At 45.9% G+C, this 15890-nt stretch overlaps 1 protein-coding gene and 1 long non-coding RNA gene across 7 annotated transcripts in view; both read right to left on the bottom strand.

Annotated features, from left to right (window-relative positions):
* Positions 1–15890, bottom strand: part of SEPTIN2 (septin 2) — a 36179-nt gene that overhangs the window by 9803 nt on the left and 10486 nt on the right. For 4 of the 6 annotated variants that reach the window (XM_086720186.1, XM_086720184.1, XM_086720185.1 and 1 more), the window contains 4 exons: positions 5525–5647; positions 4809–4932; positions 3396–3530; positions 3099–3216 (listed from right to left, as the gene is read on the bottom strand). In XM_086720186.1, coding sequence (XP_086576312.1) covers positions 3099–3216; positions 3396–3530; positions 4809–4932; positions 5525–5647 — 500 coding nt within the window. The remainder of the gene's footprint in view (positions 1–3098; positions 3217–3395; positions 3531–4808; positions 4933–5524; positions 5648–15890) is intronic. The other 2 variants (XM_025935327.2, XM_086720188.1) reach the window with 1 other exon arrangement.
* LOC147578788 (uncharacterized) lies at positions 6887–12690 on the bottom strand. Its single transcript, XR_015255674.1, has 2 exons — positions 8849–12690; positions 6887–8605 (listed from the first exon to the last, which is right to left on the bottom strand). It is a non-coding gene; the product is annotated as an uncharacterized LOC147578788 (long non-coding RNA).

Genomic DNA, 15890 nt, shown 5'->3' with positions numbered 1-15890 from the left:
ATAGAACCACACACTCAAACCAATTGAGCAAGCGGGAGAGTGGCCCAGAGGGCACGAAAACCTGGGCTGGAGATGAAGGAAGCAGCTGCGCACCCGCTAGCCAGCCCGCGCCCAGCCCCCAAGCATCTTCTGTGCAGGGAGCGCCAGCAGATACGGGCAGGCTGGAGCTTCGCCTCCGCCGAGTGGGCAGAAATATCCCTGCTTTGAACCCTGCTCTGGCATTGGTGGTTCTTAACGGGAACTCTGGGGCCTTTACGATTAAAGGATCAAAGATCGTGGGACTTAACGCATTGTCTGCACTAATTCAGGACTCGCAAAGAGGTCTTTCTCCCTCCTCCCAACATCCTTCCCCTTCCAACTGGACCATCTGTGCTTTCAGAGCCCTCCCTCCTAGAGGAAGCAGAGGAACCATCTCACTGGTGGGAGAAGCCCAGCAGTGAGCAAGAACCTCCTCCATCTGTTCCTCTTTCCTGCCCATCATCCACCCCTGCTGCCCCATCAGGACAAGGCTTACGAGACAAGGACGAGAACCGAGTTGACAAAACGCAGTAAATGGGCGATTTCCAACCGGAAAAGAGGAAGAAAGTGATGAATCAAAGGTAGTCACACATTTCCCTGTCTGGGCAGCCACACCAAAGATGGGGGTGCAGGTGGAGCCAGGGAAGCTGGGTAACCAACTCAGGACCGGGATGGCGGGGGGGGGGGGTGGGTGGGGGTGGGGGGGTGGGGGTGGGGTGCGGCTATCTCCTGTTTACACACATAGTTCATGTAAAAAAGATTCTCTGAAAGGAAAAGCAGAAGCCACAGGAGATGACACGATCTAAACAATACTAAGCAATGCTGACATTCGTGGCTTGGAAGATAGGTGGTAAAGCAGGCAGAAAGACCCAGTCTCCCGAGAGCGTGGCCAACCCACTGGGGAGGCCCAAGGCTGGTGGAGGGTCTGCAGCCAGACCCTAGACAGGAGACCTGCTGCTGGATGAAGTGGAGCCAGTTAGAGACGAAGGAAGGGTAGGACTAAAGCAGATCTGCCAGAGGCTCTTTTAGATGAGGGAGCGGGAGTACAGCAGGAGGCACAGGGAAGAAACCAGATAAAGAGAAGGGATTACAAAGGCCCAAGATGAAAGAGAAAAGAGCAAAAAAGGATTTCAATTCATTTCAGACTTGGAAATCAAGCCCTAAGAGTTCTGGGCCCAGGATCAGAGACGGGTGTACAAAACATTCTAACCCTGACCCTGGTTCCCCCACCTCTCTGAAATCCAATGTAACATGCCTATTATAAAAGGTGGCGTTTCCTTAAGTGGGCATTACTAAAACACATACTGTCAAGCAAAAGCATGCCTAAGCTTTCAGGGGCTCTTCCAAAGGCCTGGATATTTCCTAAAAGGCTGGCAGGCACTGAGACAACAAAGGAAAAGGCTGACACAGTCCATACAATTGAAGAATTCTGCCATGACAGAAGACATCAAGAAAAATGTGAAAACACAAAAATCAGACTAGGTCCAAAAACACAAGAATATCCGTTAATTAATAAAAAGGCAATAAAAATGCAACACAGGCTCTAAAAATCTCAGAGAGCACACTAACAGGCATCAGGCACCAGGATACATACTCACTCGCATCAGCAACCAGACACTTGTGGAAAACACTCGCGGAAACTAGACACCGCTTCCCATTTCTCAGATGGGAGACACTTTAGAAAACCTGGTGCCGGATCTGGGACAGTTCTGGCAGGGGTGGAGCATGCGCACATGCTGCTTTGAGAATGTGAGGCGTTACACATTTGTTTTGAGGGAAATTCAGCTACCTTTTGTAACTTTAAAAGCCAATCGATTTCCTTTCCAAGAATGTATCTGACTTCTACAATTGTCAGAAGACAGACAGGTGCCTACAATGTGCCAGGTACTGTTCTAAACTTTTGGAACACACAAGTGAGCTAAGCAAAGATCCCTGACGCCAGGAATAGAGGGGTGGGGGTGGGAAGCCAAGAAACACACTGAAGAGAGAGTTTGTGCCGGGAATGCTCCTGAGTGTGTGTGTGTGTGTGTGTGTGTGTGTGTATGTGTGTGTGTGTGTGTGTGTGTGTGTGTGTGTGTGTGTTGCTCTAAGCTGAGTAAGGATGCGGGGGAGTGTTTTCTGTGTGTGCTGGGTATTCTTAGAAAGTGAAAACGGCAGAATAATATGTACGCGATGATCCCATTCTGTAAAAACAAAAACATAGGTAAACTATGTTCTGGAAAAATAGGTATGTCACTATAGACAACAACTGCTTTTATGGATAATTCAGAGAACTTTTATTTATAGAATTTAGCATATGAACTTGGACTTTCTTTTAGCAATTAAAACTTTTTTTAATGTGTATTTTTCAGAGAGAGAGAGAGAGAGAGAGAGAGACGGAGCACAAGGTGGGAGGGGCAGAGAGAGAGGGAGACAGAATCTGAAGCAGGCTGCAGGCTCAGAGCCGTCAGCACAGGGCCCACCTTGGGGCTTGAACCCATGAACAGTGAGATCATGACCTGAGCTATAGTTGGAGGCTTAACCAAGCCACCCGGGCGCTCGTAAACTTGGACTTTCTTAATGCGCATTTGAATAAAAAGACAAGTAATTAAAAAATATATACGAAAGAATCAACAAAGACACACCAGAGACCAATGACCGGCATAGGGCTGCTGGGCGGTGAGAGTCACACAGGCTGGAAGATGGACAAGTTCAAGGCAACCTCTAAATGGCCAAAACACAAGCCCTTGAAACGTTTATGGTACCAAACGATTACAACTGAAATACATTCCTAAATGAATTGGCTGCAATAAAATGTTTAGATAAAATAACAAAACTTCACAGAGATGATCACACTTCCACACTCATTCCACTCTCGTAACACATGGCGTCCCTTCTACTCATGGACAGTATTTTCATCTAAGGTGAATTACAAAGAATAAGAACTTGACATCTTTGTCAAAATACTAAAAATCTACAACTGTTAGGTGTTTTTCAAAAAACCACCAGCCTCCCTACCTGCTCCCCCACATCTCAGGACACCCCTCCACTCTCTTTCCGAGGCACCTGGCCTTCAGCTACCCTGAGTAAAATACACTCACCCTTTTCTTCAAGCGCTCCCGCTCCTTCAGTGTGAGGGTGTCGGCTTTGGCAATGACAGGCACAATGTTCACCTTGTTGTGTATCGCCTTCATAAATGCAACATCTAAGGGCTTCAGTCTGTGAGGAGTGAGACAGTGCCACGAATTTAGGGGAAGAGCAGGGAGATCACACATTTTTGTTCTCTCAAAATTATCTCAATTCTTGTATTAAAATGTGCAATTGGGGGCAACGATCAGCCCACAGAGTAAAGACGAGACTCTAGTACACTTGGCTTCTGCGGCCAGTGGCCCACATACCCGTGGCCGAAAGGGGAGATGAAGTAAAAGCAGCAGTGCACCCTGTTGTCAACGATGTGCCGCCTGTTCAAGCCACTCTCGTCATGCAGGTACCGTTCGAACTGCTCATCAATGTAGGCGATGATGGTCTTAAAACTGTGAGAAACACAAATACTGACTATCGGATTCCAAAGGCAGGCAGTCCCAAACTTCAAAGACGCAGGCTTTTTCTGTCCCCTGCCTCCACACCAAATACAATTTGACAATCACTTATAAGATGGGGACGGAAAACTCACTCCTATGTTTGGCAAGATGGATGTTTTTGGAAAGTGTGCCAAGCATAATCTCCCCCAACCACAGGGGGCTTAAAGGCCCAAAGGGAATAAGTAAAAGCACCCGAGGTGGGTGCCTGGGTGGCTCAGTTAAGCATCCGGTTGTTTTTTTTTTAATGTTTATTTTGAGAGAGAGAGAAAGCACACATGCACACCCCAATGGGAGGTGGGGAGTGGCAAAGAGAGGAGAGAGAGAATCCCAAGCAGGCTCCATTGGGAGTCTGGCCCGAGCCGAAATCAACATCTAACAGACTGAACTACCTAGGCACCCCAAGAGTCCAACTCCTGACCTTGGCTCAGGTCATGACCTCACAGTTCATGAGACTGAACCCCGTGTCGGGCTCTGTGCTGACATCGAGGAGCCTGCTTGGGATTCTCGCTCTCCCTTTCTCTCTGCCCCTCCCCTACCGGCGTGCATATATGCGCACCCTCTCAATAAACATTTAAAACAAACAAAGTGAATGAAAGCATCTGAAGTGACTGAGTGGACAGAGGGCCGCCAGCTCTCGCAAGGACTGTAACTGTGCAGAGGGCAGAGGGGCAGCAGCAGAACACACGGTGGGGACAGGAGTGTGAAAGTGTGAACCAAAGAGCAGGGAGAGAAGGGAGCGACTCCCAAAGAAAGGAGACGGGAGACCCTTCCCCTTCCTTCCCTTCCCTCATCAGACGCTGGCAAGTTGATGCTGTCCATTGATGATGTAAGAAATTGCAGTTTCTACCACGAACGTGGTGCTCTCTGCGCAGCGCAGGGACAGACTGCTCTTCTGCTTGTAACTTTCCTTAGTTTTGCTCATGATGTCAAGGACCGAGTCTCTAAGGGAAAGGGCTAGACCACAATCTTCCCCACTGGCCAGGGTTGATTCAGATCAAGGGGTTTCGTTTATACTAGCATTTGATGGATGGTTGGCTCTTCCAGAAAAAATACTCCTTCTCTCTGAAATTCCTCACTTCAAATGTTATAATCAGCACACTTGTAAACTGTTTCACTGTATTATTATACACAGCTACCTCAAGCCTAGTCATCACTCATTAATGCTATGAAACCTGAATACGTTAGAGTAACCATAGCACTTCCAGGACTCCGTGTCCCCGAGGAGCATACCAATCCCTGCAGTTGATGGCGTCCCCGTAGCCAGGTGTGTCCACCACTGTCAGGCGCAGCTTGACCCCTCGCTCTTCAATCTCCACAGTCGAAGCCTCGATCTGGACAGTTCTTTCAATTTTCTCTAAAAAAAGAAACAAACTTAATGAGAGGATGTACCTAAAAACTGACCCAATTCACAAGAGGAGAAACGAACTTGTTACCTTCTTATTAAGATACAAATGAACCTCACTACCTTTCCTAGAGGAAGGTTTTCCAAGCTAACACAAGAACTGTGTAAAAATAACCCCCAAGTTGGCAAGGGAGACCTGGAAGCTAAGAAGAAACGGCAGCTCAGAAAAGTTAAAATGCCAACACTGAAAATTATGACCTTTGCTCACACAGCAGGCGCAGGCAGATACTTACACCCGTGGCAGTCAGCCACTTACAGAACTCTCACATGAGGAAACACCGTCCCCCGGCCCTCCCGTCAAACACAGAATACAGGCAGAAACTATTCCTTCTACTTTACCATAAAGGAAAACAAACTCGGAGACGATGGACCTGTGCACAAATGCCGAGTCTACAACCAAGACTCAAGGGCTGCAGGTCAGCACCTTTCCCGACCGAAAGAACGCTTGTCCTTGTGTTTCAAGCTGAGGCAAAAACACCAATTATGTGCTCTCAGCAGCTCTCGTGTAGCACGACACTTAACAGTCCTGCGGGGGCTTCTGTACCTGCGGCTCCAGGTATGATTCTTTCTGGGTAGAGATCGGTCAGGAACAGGCTGTTTATGAGAGTCGATTTTCCTAGACCCGATTCACCTTTAGATGAAAATGAAAACATTGTCATGACTTGACCTGTAAGACACGGTTCATCTCCTGAGTTTACGTGCGGGCTGGCACTAGGCTAAACCCTCACAAACCCCATTCTCTGCACTCCATATGACCACTACCAATTTGGTACAACTCTCCCCACTTCATTGATGGGGAAACGGTTGCTCGAAGGTTACTAAGTAGCGTTTGCTCAGAGAGCTGTCCAGAGCAGGGCCTTGATTGGAATCAAGGTCTCTGAGTCTCCAGAATTCCCATATGGTGAGATCAGAAACATTACCCTTAATTCTTCACGAATGTATACGATGGACTTTTAGAGGTGGGTCTTTATTTTTTGATAAATAGAATGCAAAGGTTTTCAGTTATGAGTTTTGGTAATTATTAAAGTTCCCAATTTTCAGGAAACTGATCTACCAATATCAAGTGCACTATGGCTCGCCAAGCTGTGGGAACCTGAACCAGAACACACGCCCAAGGCTGCGTCGCAGTCTGCATTTCTTCCTCCTGTCGCCAATGCAGGGGCAGGCCACCTCCTCCCTTTCCTGCTTTACATACATTCCGTGCCCCAACACTGGCCCGTCAGCTGCCTCAGGTCAGACAGCCTGCCCACGCAACACTGTTGAGTGTGACATGACCAATTAAGAGAAACACATACTCATTCGAATATATAATGAGTTAATAATGCTCTTCAACTACCATAATACTTGAATTCTGAACACTCTTGAGTTAAGTAACGTTTGTATTCTGAGCATCTGCAACTTAACTTCAAGGATGCAAAACACCACAAATGAAATATCTTTTAGAAATGTTTATTATTTTTTTGAGAGAAAGAGAGTGCGAGCAGGGAAGGGTCATTCATAGAGAGAGGGAGAGAGAATCCCAAACAGGCTCTGTGCTATTCGCACAGAGCCCAACACGGGGCTCGATCTGATCATCCGTCAGATCATGACCTGAACCGAAATCGAGTCAGAGCTTAATCTACTGAGCTACCCAGGCGTTTCCCACCCCCCCCAACAAAATGAAATATTACATCTTAAGGAAGCATGCACAGATGCCATCATTTCACTGTAGCTGTTATCAGCTAAGGCTACATTCCGCGTGGAGGAGTGCTTCTGAACTCGGTGCCTGACTATCTCCTGGGCATCTTGGTCTGAACCTCCCTCTGCTAAGTCCTGCGCAGCACGTGGAGGAGCACACATCTGTTTTGAAAATTATTTCCGGTAAAATGAAGTACAAGAGTAAATTTGAAATGAGTAGACATATAAAATCAGGACTGCGCTTTAATTGGATGGCAATTTTCATACGTGGAAAGGACCACCAAGAGGACAAAACCAGAATTACACGCTGAACATGTCCAAATAAAAGAGCATAAAAATATGCCACCAAATTATCCTTTTAACAAACTGCCCAGCAGTTTACGTCTTTATCACAAAACGAAGAGGTCTTGCCAGTAAGCGAGTGCTCAGTCTTTATGTGTGCCTGGCACAGCTCCATGTGCTGGACAGCTAAATTCCTGCTCCCGTGCAGACTGGCAGTCCAGTGGGGAAGACGACAAACGAGCAAGGTTACTTTGCCACCAGTGAAGTGGTGACAGCTGTGGGTAATGAAGCTGAAAGGGAATGGGGCTCAGGAGACATCTCAGCAGAGGTGTTTGAGTAGAGACACCTTCTTTAAAAGAAAAAAAAAAGCAGTTGCAACATTCCAATGTCTGATTCTGAATGACAAATCTTCACTTTAAGGGTGGAAGCATCTTCCCTTGGAATGGCTTTCAGGCAGCACCTACAAGTAATTAACTCATAAACTCAGAACATGATGCTGCTGTTGGGCCGAATCTCTGGGCGTGGCTAGCTTTGTGATTTCTCGTTCACCAGTATCTCTGTCCCAGAGGCGTTTCTCAGGTGCCTATACACGGGAGACACAAGAGCTCAAGAGGCCCTGGAGTGTATATCTCACAGCATAAAATGCACGGGGCTGAGCAACCCTACGTAATTGTCCTGCACCAGTGATGACAGCAGAAGCTGACTGGGATGGGAGGTACTCAGGGTTTACAAAACGGCTTACATTCTCACCAATCGAGATACACAGCACCAGGCACAAGGGGGCGCCGCCACATGAAGAATATGCACAGGAGGAAAGGGAGCTTGGGTTTACAGCATCCTGAAATCCCATCAGGCTCAGGGTCCCAGAGATCCCAGAAGCTTCCAATTAAAACCTAGGCGAACCCTCCCATCCCCCCACAAAACTTAGGCCAAGCCAGGAATGCTAGGAAACAAAAAGCTCCTAACCTGGGTGGAGGGTGTCCTCCTCACATTTACTTTTCAATTTTAACCAACACAAGAAAGCGCTTGCTTTCTCAAACACCCTGCAGCCAGGGCCACCTGGGAGGGCCCCGAAGGGCAGCACTCTAAGTGATCCCTTTTTTGCCCAGAGCCAAGCCATTTCACGGGGTAAGGATGCGCAAGCAGGCCGTGTCCCAGGTGCATGTGCCCTCATGAACGAGTCCACCAGGACACAAGTGTGCATTTTCAGGACGCGTGAACCTACAAGGATTCGTTCTCTTAGCTTAGTTCCGGAGTCTTCAGAAGTGTTCATTCTGTAACCCTCTTGTGAATTTGGTCACACTATCCATTCTTCGCACTTTCTACCAGGTAATATATATATTTGACAATAGGCTTTCTATTTTTAATTTTGCTTTTCTTGTGAACAGACCCACCACCCCCAATACTCGTGGGGAGGCTGGAAACTTGATATGAACTATCACCAACTATCACCATTTGGCCAGACTTCAGCAGCACAGGCACCACATTCCCTCACGAGCAACTTGCCACTGGGCTTTGATCTGTGATGTCTTTAAAGAACTTATTTGTGATTTTTAAGTCCTTCTTCCAGATTGCTGCCCAAACATTTGTAGTTTTTCACTTGCATATATGACCTTTTTATGAAATTTCTTATTCCCTTAGATGTTATCTGCAATTCTGAAAACACCTTTTTCTTTTTTAAAAAAAAATTTTTTTTTCAACGTTTATTTATTTTTGGGACAGAGAGAGACAGAGCATGAACGGGGGAGGGGCAGAGAGAGAGGGAGACACAGAATTGGAAACAGGCTCCAGGCTCTGAGCCATCAGCCCAGAGCCCGACGCGGGGCTCGAACTCACGGACTGCGAGATCGTGACCTGGCTGAAGTCGGACGCTTAACCGACTGCGTCACCCAGGCGCCCCTGAAAACACCTTTTTCAATAGCGTCTGACTTACAAGGTGGGTGCACTGGCCTTTTCCTGATACAGGTTCTCCCTCTACCCGAAAGTAGACTGTTCCTAAGCCCAAATGGTAGAAAGCAAAAAAGCATTATACCACTCACTTAGATGGAAACATTTTTTGACACTCCTAGCTTTAAAAAAAAAAAAAAAAAAAAATCACCTCTCAGCCTTTCTGATACCTTAGAACACATCATAACAGGTGCACAAAATCAGTCGAGATAAAGTCCAGATGCTCTCAGACAGCTCTGGCAGCCGGACACCGAAGCGCTTCGCGAGGAGGCTCGGCGGGCGTGCTGCCTCTGCCACAGCTTGCTGCAAAACCTGCTGAGCTCTTGCTGGTCTTTTATTACTGAAAACAGGCACTACTACAGGCCTTTCATAAAAGTGGCATGCCAGTAACTTTCAGAAAGCAGGGGATACCTGTGTATCATTTTTCTTGTGCTTCTAACAGGTACAATTTAAAAGTTGAGGGTTCTCGTGGTTAAGTTTCTAGGTGTTATTCACTCCCCGTCTCACCTTTAATTCCCTTACTACTTGCTTTATTTGAAACCCACTTTACTGAGGTGTAACTCACATACACCTCAGTTCAACAGTTAAGTGCACTCATTTGAACTGTACTGACGGATTAGTCTGACCAAGTACACACTCAGATAAATAAACTCAAGATAGAAAGGATCTCCATACCATGAGAGCTCCTTTGCCTAAGTCAGAGTCAGCTCTACCCCTCTCGTGTCATTATATGCATACACCAATCTGCTTTCTGTCTCTACAGACTGGTTTTGATTATTCTAGAACTTCACAAACATGGGATCATACAACACGCCTTCTTTTATCTGGCTATTTTGGCTCAGCACAATCAGCTCTGGAGGTTCATCCACGTCACGTCATCCATCAGCAGTCCGTTTCCTTTTCTCATGTGGACACATCGTGACATGTTGATCACCCTCTTGCTGGGTACACCTGTGTTACATCCAGTTTGGGCCACTGCAGGGAGAGCAGCTGTGAACATCCAGGCGCAGGCTCTGTGGTCATGCTATCATTTCTCCTGTGTATCTGCCTAAGAGCGGACGGTCTAGTTACACAGGGAGTAACAGCTAAGAAAGCACCGAACTGTTTCCAAAGTGGTTGTTATCACTTTACACTGTCACTAGCCACTAGGAGAGGTGCGTCTGTCCACATCCTCGCCAACACTTGGACTACCGGACTTTTTGCAAATTTCAGCCATTCCAGTGAGCGTGTGGTGGGATCCCGTGGGTCCTGGCCATTCAGGATCTCCTATGAAACGTCTGTCCCAATCTCGTGGCCCTTTCTGTAACTGGGTAACCTATCTTCTTTCTGAGCTGTTCGGGTTTATGTTCCGGATAGGAGTCCTACGTTGCACGTGGTGCTGTGAACGCTTTCTCAAGTGTATGACCGTCTCTTGTTTTCTGAAGAGAATTTTTAACGAAGTGCAACTTTGCATTTATTTTGTGATTAGTGTTATTCACGTCCTAAGCAATCTGCTTACTCCAAGTCATGAAAATTTTCTTGCCCGTTTTCTTCTAGACTTCTTACAGCTTTACAGTTAAGCCAACAACCCACTTGGAGTTAAGTGTGTTGTACGGTGTGAAGGAAGGTTCACGTTCGCTGCCCACCACACGACCACGCACTTGGTACAACGCTGTTTGTAAATGGCTAACCTCTCCCCCTCTGTGTCACCTTGGCACCCTTGTCATGAATCAGTTGATCATGTGTACACGGGTCTTCGGGCTGGTATTTTCAGTTGACCTGGAGTTCCACCCTCACCACGCTGTCATGGTTCCTATTGGGAAGGCTTGAAATCAGATAGTACAGGCCCTCTAAATGGTTCTGTCTGTTCTAGGCCCTCTGCACTTACATTCACACTTTAGAACCAGATTGTTCATTTCTATTTTAAAAAGCCTGGTGTGACTCTGGCAATGTGCTGACTCGATGGGTCACTCTAGGGGCAGAGTCACGGGCACAGTGTGCACGGTTACACCCAGAGCACTGGCAGGTCTCACAGCTTGTCTTTCTCTCAGCAGTGCTGCCATGGTGTCAGTGAAGGTCCTGCACCCATTCCGCTAAGTTAGCCTAAGCATGGTGCATTTCTTATATTACTATGGATGGTACTGTCTTTTAAAATGTTTCTTGTTGGGGTGCCTGGGTGGCTCAGTTGGTTAAGCGTCCGACTTCGGCTCAGGTCATGATCTCACGGTTCGTGGGTTTGAGCCCCGTGTCGGGCTCTGTGCTGACAGCTCAGAGCCTGGAGCCTATTTCAGATTCTGTGTCTCCCTCTCTCTCTGCCCCTCCCCTGCTCATGCTCTGTCTCGACCTCTGTCTCAAAAATAAACAAACATACGTTAAATAAAAGTTTTTTGTTACCATTGTTTTTGACGGTCTTTTCAAGTTCATTTTAAAATTATTTGTTGGTGGAGGCACCTGGGTGGCTCAGTCAGTTAAGTGTCCAAATTCAGCTCAGGCCATGATCTCGTGGTTCACGAGTTTGAGTCCTGTGTCGGGCTCTGTGCTGACAGCTCAGAGCCTAGAGTCTGCTTTGGATTCTGTACTCTATCTCTCTCAAAAATAAATAAAACATTAAAAAAAGAACCTGCAACTTGATAAAATTTACTTATTAAACATAGTAGTTTTGGGATTCCTTATAATTTTTAACATACACAAATCATTTCACTTGCAATTAAGAATGTTTTAGAAAATTTCCTTGTTTTTTTTAGTTTACAAAGTTTTAAAATCTTTAATGGGTTTGAATTGTTGCGACTGCATGTTTTAGATGACAGCATAAATTTCCCCTTTAGAACCACACAGATTAATTTTCTAATGTTAAATCATGCACTCCCAAGGGGTGGCGCCCGGGTGGCTCAGTTGGTTAAGAGTCACTTGATTTTGGCCTCTTGATTTTGCCTCAGGTAGTGATCTCAAGGTCGTGGAGATTCTCTCACTCTTTCCCTCTGCTTCTTCCCCTGCTCCCCCATGCTCTCTCGACAAATAAACAAATAAAAACACAAAAGCCCCTCCCCCCAAAACCCATGTGCTCCTGAGGTAGACCCCATTCATTAGGATGTATAGACAGCTTTGCCATTAACACATGCCTTGAAGGTGAGAATTTGTTCCAACACAATTGATATACTAGGGAACAACTTCAACATAATACAAGCATTGTATCTGCTCGTGTGATTTCACTGGTGACAAACTAGGTGAACGTCAAAAACTGTATCCAGTAGAATCAAGCCATGAAAGAACATTTTCAATAATGTGCACCCCTCAGCACCAGTGACCTCTGTTCAACAGTTATCGTGGACCATCCCCACTCACCTCTCCTGACACAGCTTCCCATCCACCATTTCCCGACACCCACTTTGACAAACTTCAGAGACTGGTCAAGCTATAGTGCCCATATTCAGTATACTATGATTATTTTAACCAGTTAACAAGTGTAAAACCATTTAACATGTAAAAACCATTTTTATTATGTTCCTTACTTCTTCCTAATAGGTCCCTGAGGCAACTTTTGTGCCTGTATTTTCTCCAGAAGCCTATGTCTTCAAGTGCATTACTGCAGAGCATGGTGATATTTTTTTAATGTTTTTATTTATTTTTGAAGGAGAGAGACAGAGCATGAGTGGGGAGAGGAGCAGACAGAGAGGGAGACACAGAGACCTAAGCAGGCTCCAGGCTCCGAGCTGTCAGCACAGAGCCCGAGGCGGGGCTCAAACCCACGAACTGTGAGATCGTGACCTGAGCCAAAGCTGGACGCTCAACCGGCTGAGCCACCCAGGTGCCCCACAGCATGGTGATTTTTAAAAAAAAATTTTTTTTTTCAACGTTTATTTATTTTTGGGACAGAGAGAGACAGAGCATGAACGGGCGAGGGGCAGAGAGAGAGGGAGACACAGAATCGGAAACAGGCTCCAGGCTCTGAGCCATCAGCCCAGAGCCCGACGCGGGGCTCGAACTCACGGACCGCGAGATCGTGACCTGGCTGAAGTCGGACGCTTAACCGACTGCGCCACCCAGGCGCCCCTGGCATGGTGATTTTTAAGGAACACGTGTATACTGCATTATAGTAGAACTTAATGTATTAAGCATTTTTATGTATTGCTGGACTTGCTAAAATTTTATTGAGATGTCTGTCTACGCTCATGAATTGTCTATACTTTCTCATCATTGACTACAGGGTAATGTTGGCCTACTAAAATATTCTCACAAGAGTATCTATGGTGAATCCTCCATGTGCACTTGAAAAGAATGTATACCGTGGGGTTTCTCAGCACAGCGCTCTCGACATCAGTTGGATCAACCTTCAGATTTCTCTCTCTTGCAGATTCTGCATCGTGCATTATGAAGCTCCATCATTAGGTGCACGTACATTTATTTTTTTAAATTTGTTTTTTAACATTTATTCATTTTTGAGAGTAAGAGAGACAGAGCATGAGTGGGGGAGGGGCAGAGAGAGAGGGAGACACAGAATCCAAAGCAGGCTCCAGGCTTCGAGCTGTCAGCACAGAGCCTGACGCGGGGCTCGAACCCACGGACCACGAGATCATGACCCGAGCCGAAGTCAGACGCTCAACCGACTGAGCCACCCAGGCGCCCCTAGGTGCACATACGTTTAAAATGATGTTGTTTTGGGGGCGCCTGGGTGGCGCAGTCGGTTAAGCGTCCGACTTCAGCCAGGTCACGATCTCGCGGTCCGTGAGTTCGAGCCCCGCGTCGGGCTCTGGGCTGATGGCTCAGAGCCTGGAGCCTGTTTCCGATTCTGTGTCTCCCTCTCTCTCTGCCCCTCCCCTGTTCATGCTCTGTCTCTCTCTGTCCCAAAAATAAATAAACGTTGGAAAAAAAAAAAAAATTAAAATGATGTTGTTTTGAACTCATCCCTGCATCATTAGGACACATACTTCTTTATCTCTGGGAATATCCAGGTAGTAGACACAAAGTCTACTCTGTCTCGTATCAATACAGCTGCTTTGGGTTTCTTATGGTTGGGCTTTGCATGATGATTTTCCATTCTGGTCCTTCAGGCTCATACTCTCTCCCTCTGACTTCTTGTCCCAGTCACGGCTATGCCCCTTCTGCTAGGGTGTTGCCCTCTCTCCATTTGTCTCATCTCTTGTTTCTTTGCTGCTTTCTGGATTGAACAGGGTTCTGTATTCTATTTTATCAAAACTATTGGCTTTGGGGCGCCTGGGTGGCGCAGTCGGTTAAGCGTCCGACTTCAGCCAGGTCACGATCTCGCGGTCCGTGAGTTCGAGCCCCGCGTCAGGCTCTGGGCTGATGGCTCAGAGCCTGGAGCCTGTTTCAGATTCTGTGTCTCCCTCTCTCTCTGCCCCTCCCCTGTTCATGCTCTGTCTCTCTCTGTCCTAAAAATAAATAAACGTTGAAAAAAAAATTAAAAAAAAAAAAACAAAAAACTATTGGCTTTGAGTCAAACCCTTGTTTGACTTTCCTAGTGGCTGCTCTGGAGTTGATAACACGCACCACTAACGCAGCAGCCCTCCCTTATGTAACATCAGCTCAGCACCCTCCCGTCCTGTGCTGCCCTCATTCATCTTACTCCATGTTAAACACTGTTAACTTGGCTTTAAAACTATGTTCGACAGAAATGAAAAACCAAGAAAAGTGTTTTACATTTATCAACACACTTGCCATTTCCAGTGCTCTACCTTTTCCGTCAACCTGAAGAACCCAGTTTAATCTTTCTTTTGGTGTAGATCTGACAGTGACAAATTCTCAGCTTTTACTTAAAAATGTTTATATTTCATCTTTCTCTAAATCTCCATTTTTCGAGGTCATTTTTGATTAATTCAGAATTCTAAGCCGATGGTTTTATTCTTTCAGTACTTTAAACTATCACTGCATATGGCTCATATCTGATAAGTCAGTGGTCCTTGCCACCTTTGACCTTCTGCATGTAATGTGCTTGTTCCCCGCCCCCCACCTGCTTATAAGATTTTCCTTCTTATCAGTGCTTTCACCAACTGTTTATTGTGTGCCCTGGTGTGCTTTTCTTATTTATTCTACTAGGTGTCTGGATGCTTTCTATTGCCCTTTCTCTTCGGCAGTATATAATTTGCTGTTAGCTCTGTCAGAAAAAAATTTAATCTCTAAAAGTTCCATGTAAGTTCTTTTGGTTATCTTCTATTTCCTTCTTATATTGATGTTCTCCTTTAGGTAGCAGGAGCACATTTAAAATAGTAAAAGGTCTTGTTCGCTAATTCTATCATCTCTATCATTTCTGGATCTGTTTCTATTACCTGATTTTTCTCTTGGTTACGTGCCACACTGTTTTGCTTCTTTGCATTTACAACTTTTTACTGGATGATGGCAAGTGTAAATATTACACTGTACACTGGATTTTGATTTCCATCTTTAATGAATGATGGGTTTTGTCCTGACAAGCAGCTAATTTTTCACCCAGCTTGATCCTTCAAAGCTTGTTTATAACTTTGTTAGGGAAGGTCTTGGACAGCTTACACACAGCAACTGGTGGCCCTCAGCTCCTTGCCTTGTGAGACTTCTCTATAAGGCTGCTGAAGGGTCCTCCCAACATGGTAGATGGCATCCCCCAGAGTGATTCAAAAAAAGATAGGGGGCAAGCTGCAATGTCTTTTATGACCCAGTCTTAAAGTCACACACCTTCATTGCTGCCATGTTCTACTGGCTACACGGGTTAAGTCCTACTCAATGTAGGAAGGGGCTAGAAAGTATCACAAATTCCAGGAGGCAAGGATCACTGGGGCCATTCTGGAGGCTCACTGGCATAATGAGTGAATACTTCCACCACATACAAGTAAGGAAACGACAGAAATATTAAGATTTTACTCTTCAGAAAAATTTTCTAAAGAATCTTTTTCAAATTCCCCAGTTATTTGATCCTGACAATAAAGGAATATTCCCTTGGACTTTATAGGTCACACAATTATACCCTAAAGGTTGAGAAGAGGAAACACCTGCATATTTAAAAAGCTCAAAGGTGTTAAGGTGTAAAGGTTAATTTC

This window comes from Puma concolor, chromosome C1 (genome assembly GCF_028749965.1).
Source record: "Puma concolor isolate L17-30 chromosome C1, mPumCon1.1.hap2, whole genome shotgun sequence".
Lineage (NCBI taxonomy): Eukaryota > Metazoa > Chordata > Mammalia > Carnivora > Felidae > Puma > Puma concolor.
The sequence above is the reverse complement of the archived record's forward strand: the minus strand, read 5'-3'. Positions and strand labels throughout refer to the sequence as shown.